Genomic DNA, 9830 nt, shown 5'->3' on the forward strand with positions numbered 1-9830 from the left:
ATACCGGACTAAACGGCCTAGATAGAGCACTATTTACCGTCAATGCTTTCCATGAAGGAAAAAGAGGTAGCGCGTAGATATACCGGACTAAACGGCCTAGATGGAATACTACCGTTAATGCTTTCTATAAAGGAAAAAGAGGTGGTACGTAGATACACCGGACTAAACGGCGGGTAAGTAAGGTCTTCTTAAATAGATTAAAGAGGTAGACGCTCTATAGTGGGTAGGTAAGGTCTTCTTAAATAGATTAAAGAGGTAGACGCCCTACGGCGGGTAGGTAAGGTCTTCTTAAACAGATTAAAGAGGTGGACGCTCTATAGGTAGGGCTAAACCTCTAAATTTTATAGATAAAGGTATAGGATAGGCCCATATCGGGCTTTCGCTACGATAGCCTCTACATTATTACTATAGCGGAACTAGTCAGGATCGAGCGCTAGTACGGCCTTACACTACCTTACGATCAAAACGGTATACAAGAAGTTCCGAGCCATCTAACCGAAACGACTAAATTATAAGCTTAGTTATCGCCTAAAGGTAGAATAGGATTCCCGTTATAAGGCTATATTATCTTTAAAGCTTACTATTACCCCGTAGACGAATATTAATTAAGCTCCGGATATCATAGATGTACCCGAATTCAGTAATTAGATCGAATTAATTAGCTTTAGATATACCGCCTCACTAACTTCATTTTCCTTTAACTCTAAAATATAACATATATTACGAAGAATACTATGTCTAGTACTAGACGGCTACCTAAGAGAGGTAGACCCCTATCGACAGACGACACGGTAGACCTATCTACCTAGCGCCGACGCCAGTAAGACCGTATCCGTTAGTAGAGGCTTCGACAGAGACGACGATAGGAAGCCACCTAACTACCAGCTCCCGGATAATAAGCCATCGAATCCATTATTAAACACCCTTTTAACTTTCCTAATCCTACTCCTACTTCACCCGCTACTAGCTTACGTATATAAGGTTAAGATTTCGTCCAGGATATTACAGATACTACCCGCTAAGTTACCGCCCTCGACATTAACGAACATCAAGCCCTCTACCTTAAACACCTACCGCGGCTACAACCAGTACCTCCATCCCCTACTTAGAGCCCACGTCGCACTAATAGTCATAGATATCGCGAACCCCTCGATACACCACTACGCCTACCGTAAAGACCATCACTCAGCTAGCGATAGATTCACCACTATACCGCCTTACCGCGCCTATATTCGGGTGCACCCTAGTCCTCGAGCCATCGATCCCCCTCTACTCTATCTACGCCGTCCGCACTCCCTCGTATACACCTACCATCGCGACATACTCGCCACCATCAAGACTATACGTCGGTCTCGAGCGACAGCGAATCTAAACATGAAGATTACGGGAGTAGTACTCGGGCGAAGCTACTAAGGCCTCAGACCGATACTAAGACTACGAATTACCTAAACCGTACATCTACGCCCTCTATAGGGGTACCTCTACACTTAACTACGACTCACGCGAGAGCCTATACCTCTACTTACTTCTCAAGCTACTCGCCCGCGTCGCTAGTATCTATTAAAACTACGGCCGTAATCCACCCTCTCCTACCGTCGTCGTCCTCTTAAGGTATACCGTCCGTATATACTTCGGCTAGAGTTAATATAGACTCTCCGATTATCTCCAGCCTAATTACGATACGTACATCGGCTAGAGTTTCATCCCTACTCCCCGTACCGAGAGTATACCGTACGCCGCGATAATCTCGATATATCTTCGGAGATACCCCCCCCGAACTCTTCGACTTAGACGCGTCGACCCCCCCTAAACTTATTGACCCTCCTTCCTAGACCCCCTCCGAGTTACTCGACTCTAACGACGTAGAAGGACTCTAATCCGAGTAAGAGGTAGCTAGTTAAGAGGAGGATATCCCGGACGAGGATAGTCTTTATAGTATTAGACTCGAGAGCGATGATGACGAGTAAGACTACGTGACCTTTACCGCCGAGAAGCTCCTAGCCTAGTTCCATTTTAAAGGGCACTACGGATATACGGTCGAGAAATACGCCTCTCTCCTCCAGTAGTACGAGGAGGCCGTCGGAGACTAGAAACACTACGATCTACTCTCTTATTTCCCACGCGCCCATTTCCCCTCGGTCATTCGGCTAGACTACGACATCGACCAGCTCCTGACTCGTGACTAGGCGTAGGGCGATTTTACACCCTCGGCGGTATAATGGGAAGAAGCTATCTACGGTACTGGTCCTCATTAACCCTTCCCGCGATATATCTACCTCTACATGTACACTACCCCCCCTACGGATCCCGAGGTCTCATCCGACATCGATAGCTTCCTCGGGTTCGCGACGTTACTCGCGTTCGCCCGGGGCGGGTTAAACGTCGAGCTCGCACTACGCGTATACCGGAATATCACGACCGACGTCTACATCACCAGTACCTCGTACCGCGAGGTTCCCGTCCTACCTCGGGAGGAGGACCGAGACGAGGACGAGGGTGACCCTCTACGCCTCCGGGCTACCGCTACCCTCCTCCGCGACATCCCTCACTTCTTCGCCGGGCGCCTCTTTAACGCTCGCGATATCGAGGTCTACTTCCTCTTCCCGCACCTCCCGGTCGACGGGGAATTTATCGGATTAAAGTAGCAGTAGTTACACCGCTGGTTCGACCGTATCTTCCTCCCGGCCCTCACATCCATTGCCCCCGCGTACATCCTCCAGTACATCCCTGGGTCTCTCCGGCAGGTACAGGCTAACTCGGTCGCGGCGTAGGTCGAAGGGCGTAAGGTCACTACTAGCAGCTACTAGAGTACCTAGGCTATCTACCATACCCTCTAAGCCTACCTCCTCGTACCCCTCTAGTCGGCTATCCTCGAGTTGATCGAGTTATAGCCCGGCCTCCATAACTTTCGCGACCCCTAGATCTTCTTTAGTACTAAAGGGACTAAGCTCGCCTTTAAGAGTCGCTCTAGTGACACTACGAGCGTCCTCGACGCCCTCTAAGAGTGGAATACTTAGATCTAGGGAGTCCTATAATGGGAGTACATCGACGAGGACTAGCTATACCTCGACCTCGGGCAAGAGATCTATATTCCCCGGGCCTCGACCGACTCGAGTATCTCCCCTACCCCTACGACGTACCTATAGCGGCGGTGTTACCTCGAGTCGTACATCCGCTAGCTCTACTAGGAAGAACGTAAGACCCCGTCGCACTAGGGGTCGGGTACTCGGTTCTATACGCAGTCTATACTCCGCGACGCCGTCTCCGTCACGAGTATCCCCCCTAAACGGTTGCGGCTCTACCGGGGGGGTATTCGCTACATCTAGAACTATAACTCGGTTAAGGAGGTGTTTGACGCTAATAAGCGTATGCCCTTCGATAACGACGCCGTTAAGGAGCTGGCGGTCGACCCCTTAGTTAGTGACACCGCCCGTACCCTAGCCGGGGGGCGTCCCCGCGAGCGGCGTGTCCTACGCCGGGCGTATACGTAGAGTCGGTACCGCGCCCGCGTTAACCTATACGATAACCGCCGTAAATACTACGGCATCCGGCAAGAGGCGCGCATCACCTACGCGTACGCGGTCGCCATGATGGACATCCTCTATACGTACCTCCCGCCCGCGACGCGCCCGCGGCCCCCTCGAGGCCACCCTCCGTACGTCTGGACGATCCCTACGCCGACCTACTTTCGCTTCCTCCGCCACTACATTAACCGGTTCGCCCTCGGCTTCGAGCTCGTCTACGCCCGCGCGCTCCCCTACGCGACTACGTAGGAGTAGACTAAGATGATGGCCATGTTCCTACGCTATCTTCACTTCGCCCTCGGCGGGTAGTAGCTCTCCCGGGAACCCGCCCTCTAGTAGGGGCGACGGGACCTCCCCCGGCGCGAATCGCGCGTCGACGTCGGCGACCTGGATACGGACCACCGCCGTAGCTAGGTCGGCCTCGGATTCTATTATACCCTTCCCCGCTACGGATTCTACTGGGTCGAGCCGCGGATCGACTAGACCCGCCTCGAATTCCACCGGGACATCACCGACCTCGTGACCTTTAGTAACTCGGCCCTGCGAGACCTATACGTCCGCCGCGGTGGTGCCGTCCGTGACTTCTTCGACTACGAGCGGCGACTCGACCTCGCCCTCCGTCTCCTCGAGGAATACGTCGACTACGTCTTCATCGCCCAGCGTCTCCTCTAGTGGACGGTATACATCTACCTCGAGTAGTTTCGGATCGACACCCTCTATACGGTCGAGTACGACATCCTCCCCGACTACGTCGAGGAGGCCCTATAGAGCTCGGGCCCCTTCTACTACGAATACTTTCGCCGCATCATATCGACTAAGCGCATCTATACCGTCACCGGTAATAAATCCGACTTTAAGGACCCCCGCCGACTCGTATAGTACCTCTTCGACTGGGACGACGAGTTCGTCCGGCTCCACTAGGACTAGAAGCCCTACCGCACCCTCTACCGCCGCGCGTATACTCGACTCTCCTACGCCCCCTTCGCCGCGAACTATCACCGCCGGTACTTTACGCGCACGTACATCCGGTACCTCTTCAAGTAGTACTGGCTCCTACCCTACCCCTACCGGAACGGACTAACCTAGAAGACTAAATAGAGTGCGCGTATGTAGTACTCTATCGACCTCGTAGCCGCCGATTTCGATACTATACCTACGCCCGACATCCTCCATCGCGTCGAACCCGATAAGTAGGTATAGCTCGGGGCCCGTAATAAACGGACGTACTAGCTCTACCGCCTAGGATGGACGGCCGACCTCCTAGAGTGGATTTCCTGGATACCGACCTAATAGTCCGAGTAGGTCGATATATAGGTACGCCGTATCACTGAGACGGAGTAACCGCCGAGGACGTACCCTCACCGGGGGACGCTCTAGCATCATGTATATATACGAATCATAATCATCTACGATTCGTTCTACCCCTCCCTCTCTCTACGTCTATCTATACATCATCTCCGGGCGGCGGTAAGAATAGGCTATAGAATGGATCCGCTGCGTATCTCTCCCCCCCTTCCCCTTAGATCCATTCTACAGCCTATCTACCGTAACTACCCGTATCGTAAGCCGGTCCGGATCCCGACCCTCGTCGTTCTATACCTCGAGGCTATATACGCTATAGAGGCGACACTACGATTACCGAGACCCTACCGCTAATTTAATTTCCTACCTTTTATTCCTATATCTTACCCATCTAGCTAAACCTGAACCTCTGAAACTTCCGGCTTCCGCGCCGTAGATCTTATCCATTTCGCGAAAGCTTATCTCGGCCGCGACCTATCGAGGATGGATACTATTAGTAAGTAAGCGCGACCGTAAACCGCCCATCACATTATCACTCGCCCCGATTCCTATAACGCCTCGCCCGGTGTTGATCTAAAACCCATTTCTATACCGTTATTCCGTTTATACCTACTACCCCGTTTGTAGAAAACACGCGCGTCCGTACAGGATCTACCATCCCCGTAAATATAGAAACCTATTACTTACTTTAAGAAGAGTATTAGGTGACGGCCTTAGTACCCTCTGACACGGCGTGCCTAGTAAGTTCCGGTAGGAAGCCATTACTTACTTTAAGAAGAGTATTAGGTGACGGTCTTAGTGCCCTTAGGTATAGTATACCTAGTAAGTTCACCTGGTAGGATTAATCTAACGGATACTTAGATCTCGCGGGATAAGATGGTGGACTTCTTATAAGTAGTAAGCTTAGAGGCTTCGATGGCGCCGCGATCGAGGATGTCTAATAGTATACACCGAAATCTATATTAGTTGAGGACCGCGACATAACTTACCGTCGACGACCCGTATACGACGCCATCGCGAACGTACTTACATCCAGTACTACCTAACTAGTCTAGTAGAAGGGATAGTAGTACTAGTAGTAGGTAGAATCCGGGGTCGGGTACCCGTAGACCTATAATTTACCCTAGAATTTCCCTATATTCCCCTAGTCCGCGCTGATTCGTTAATCATAGACGTATCCTCTTTATATATCCTAGACGTCTCCGCCTCCGAGGCTCGCGCATTAAAGATTAGCCGTTAGTGTCAATTAGGGTATGATATACGTCTATTATTCTATAGTACGGCTTAATTATATAAGACCTATCTAAGTCGGCCTCTACTGACTAGAGCTTACATAATGGACTGAATGTCTGACTTAGGAAGTCCTAGTATCGGCTTATAAGACCTCGTAGAGTTAGAGTAAATAGGCTGTAGAATGGATCTAATAGCTTGTCACCTCTTCAGTTATAGTCAGGTGATCTATAGACTGGATCTATCTCGCTCTAGGGTATGGTAGAATTCACCTCTACCTCACCTACCTAGTTATCGATAATACTTAGCGTCTTTCGCCGTCGCGAATCTATCTCCTACTTTTCAATCTCTCTTCTCTCCTCTTACACTTTCCCAGGATAACCCTTCTCAACTTCATCCAAATCGCTCTATTTTCCTGTATAAACGCTATCCAATCCATTAAGAGAGTCTAGTACAGGCTCTACCTGACCGTAGCCTAGCCGAGACGCCCTTTTTGGCGCCAGCGACGCCAGATTCGCGCGCCGGCGACAGATTCTATGTGACAGCGGCTAAAATCTCACCTAGAGGTTAGTATTTAGCTTACTAGATCTAATCTATAGTCTATTTACCCTCTCCCTCTCTCATCTACTACCTACCTCCAGCCTCTAGTAGATCCATTCTATAGCTAATGTCTTCTCTTCCCTAGTCTACTAACTACCCTAGTAGATCCATTCCTTACCGCCTTTTACCAGGCTTCCGCGATTTTAAAACCTTAAGAGATTCATCGAGGATCTCCTTTTTTAACCTTTTTTTTTTGTTAGTTTAGTACTGGCAGCGAGGTAGTTCCATTCCATATCGCACCTTACTAGGTTTCTATAACTTCGACCATTCATAAGACCCTTTCAAGATCTCATCCTGACCCTTTTTTATATTAATTTAGTACTAGTAGGGAAGAGGATCCGTAGAAGTTCTATATTCTATCCCTTTTCACTCGTAACGGTCTATAGAATAGATCTATTAGATTTCTAAGATCGACGCCTCCTAACCTATAACGGCCTAGGGACTGGATCTACGTACCATCTCTCGTTTTTTTATTTTACCGTGCGACTAGTATATAATGGGCTATAGAATAGATCTATTCCACGGCCCATTTAATTAGCGTCTATCCCGCGCCCCTTAAATCATTAGATCTAACCTATAGACCATTTTAACTAACTCGAGCTACTTATAGGAACTGAAAACCCTATCGTCACTATAGTACCCCGCCGTAAGCGCTAATCCGGGACCTCCAGCTCCTCCGAGGCGGAACCTACGAAGCGCTCTAAGACCGAATTAAAGACCGCGCTGGAGGTACGCGTCGTATATATCGAGTAGAAGGTTACTAGAATCAAGAAAGCGTATGAAGACCTACTAAGAACTAAAGGCAATAAAGACCGCGCCGCTCAGCTTAAGGAGAAGTACAAAAACACTAAGGCTACCCTAGAAGAGTTACAAGAACGACTGAAAAATACCGAAGAAGCCACTGACTAGTCTAACCTATCTAACTAAGAGAGCCCCCTAAAGAGCACGACTAAGAAGAGTACTACGAAGAGTACGACTAAGAGCACTAGTTATATAGACCTTACCGGCGCGGACGATAGCGAAGCGTAATCCCCGGCACCAGTATCGAAGGCTACGGATAAGGGTAAGTAGCGACAGTCCGAGGCTAAGTCCGCCGTATATATCGAAGACTCCGAGGGCGAATCGGACAGCGGCCTCGACCTAGACCCTAAGATAGCTCGCGATAAGGCCATCGCCCGCAACGCTAGGAAGCAACAGAAAGTACAGGATAAGAAGACGGTGGAGGACTTCGGCTTTACGGACCGCGCGACCGCGATCGCCGCTATAGCCTACAATTTCTATTAGTATCGGATTATCGAGCCCGAGCGAAAACTATAGCGTAACTAGGCCTACATCGCCGGGTACCTAGGCTTACCTAATACCTAAGAGCTCGACCGGGTAGTCGAGGCCTTAAAACCTACCATCTAATCCTTCCTAAAATATAAGCGGGTGAGCTTTAGTGTACCCGGCGTAGTCGCTACGTCTACGTTCGCCTACGATAAGATTATTAAAGAAATCGCTAAAGGCGATAAGGCCCCTTATAGCTGGAGATAACTGGCCGATGTTAGCGTTACGGAACCTCTATCCCTCGAGGACCCCTACTTCGCTAAATTCGTAGGCCCGACTAAGAAGAATAAGAGCATCTTCCCTAAGGCCGTCTACGTAGCCTAGACGTATAAGATCATCAAGAAATGCCGCGGCCTCTTTAAGAAGTCCTTTAATAAGGCGAAGCCCGGATAGATCCGATGGGGATTCGCTACCGCCGAGGACTTCCATCGCGCCTTCGTCCTACTGCGGTTCGCGGTCGGGTATTACGAAAAACAGACTCTACCTATCTTCGGTAATAAGACGGCGGCCCCGGTGCGCTACTTAACCGATAAGGAATTCGCCCGTATATCCATCGACCCGGCTACCGCGGCTAAAGCCTAGGACGTATAGAACCTTAAAGACTAAGTCACTCTCTTATAGGGGGATAAGGAATACCCCGAGTACGATAAGGTAGAACGGATCAATATAGCTACTCTCATCCTTAAAGATGAGACCTTAGATTAATTAGCCGATGATAACGACTACATCGCTCGTAACATCGAGCGACTCTTTAAGTCATCTAAGAAGAAGGTGAGTTTCACTCGTCTATAGTATAGATCCGTTCGCTTAACTCTAGATTACCCGGCTAACGGGCCGTGGAATGGATCCGCTGGATATCCTAACTACTAGATCCATTCTACGGCCTATTCGCCTAGACTGTCACTAACTAGTCGAGAGGATCTATTCTACGGCCCCCTTTTACTCGTTAGTACGTTACGTCACTAACTACCTTCTTTCTAGGGCGCGACCGACCGCGTAGTTCGACCTCTACTAGACGAAGAAATACTTAAGTACTTCTTACTATCGCTGATCGACTAATGTGACATTATCCACGACTCGTTCACTACGACCTTACCGGGAGACTCTACCTAGTAGAGTAAGGACCTCTCTATAGCCGAGCGCGTCGCCCCCGAGAAGTACTAAGACCCGATGAAACCCGCCGTCCTATACCCTACCGAGAAGGAGTTTTAGGACCTACGGGCGAAGACGTCGATAGTCTATACGCCGGTCAAAGGCTATCGCGAGGCGGCCTAGATCTTAGGCATCGACCCCGACTACCGTAAGTTAGATAAGGGCATCTACACTCCGCCTACCGATAAAACCGACCCTACGCCCTTTTACCCCAAATACTACCAGGTCATCGGTACGGCATGGCAGATGGACATGGAAGAGTACCCCTACGGTAGCGGCCTGGTCGCCAAGGACTACGGACTCGGTAAGACCTCCTAGTGCTACGCCTACATCTACCACGCGGCCATGAAGAAACTAGGCATTTAGTAGGAGTACCTGGAGCGGCGCGACGACGCCATTACGCACGGCCGCCCGCTACCGAAACCCCCTAAAGTCGACTTTCGACCGACCCTAGTCGTAGCGCCGCCGACTACGTTAGACTCGTAGTATACGGAATACCGTAAACATTAGCGTAGTAAGAGTAGCCGTCCGGTCCTCGACCTCCGTATCTTCTACGGCACCGACCGTACTCTAAGTACCGACATCGAGGAAGACCTTCACGCCATCATACTTCCCTCTAACCCCCTAGCCGCGCGGGACGCGATCGAATAGGCTTTCCCGGCCGACGACCCCATATCCGCCTTCGGCATCGTCTAG

At 50.1% G+C, this 9830-nt stretch overlaps 2 protein-coding genes across 2 annotated transcripts; both read left to right on the plus strand.

Moving 5' to 3' along the window:
• Window positions 1–2282: 2282 nt before the first annotated feature.
• On the plus strand, window positions 2283–2645 carry Z517_12457 (uncharacterized protein; the record flags this gene model as incomplete). The annotated part of the gene is made up of 1 exon (XM_013422871.1): window positions 2283–2645. The coding sequence occupies one exon, from the start codon at window positions 2283–2285 to the stop codon at window positions 2643–2645; it is 363 nt and encodes a 120-aa protein (XP_013278325.1).
• A 945-nt stretch (window positions 2646–3590) lies between these two features.
• On the plus strand, window positions 3591–3773 carry Z517_12458 (uncharacterized protein; the record flags this gene model as incomplete). The annotated part of the gene is made up of 1 exon (XM_013422872.1): window positions 3591–3773. One exon carries the CDS (start codon window positions 3591–3593, stop codon window positions 3771–3773), a length of 183 nt encoding a protein of 60 aa, XP_013278326.1.
• Window positions 3774–9830: the final 6057 nt, after the last annotated feature.

This window comes from Fonsecaea pedrosoi (genome assembly GCF_000835455.1).
Source record: "Fonsecaea pedrosoi CBS 271.37 unplaced genomic scaffold supercont1.9, whole genome shotgun sequence".
NCBI lineage: Eukaryota > Fungi > Ascomycota > Eurotiomycetes > Chaetothyriales > Herpotrichiellaceae > Fonsecaea > Fonsecaea pedrosoi.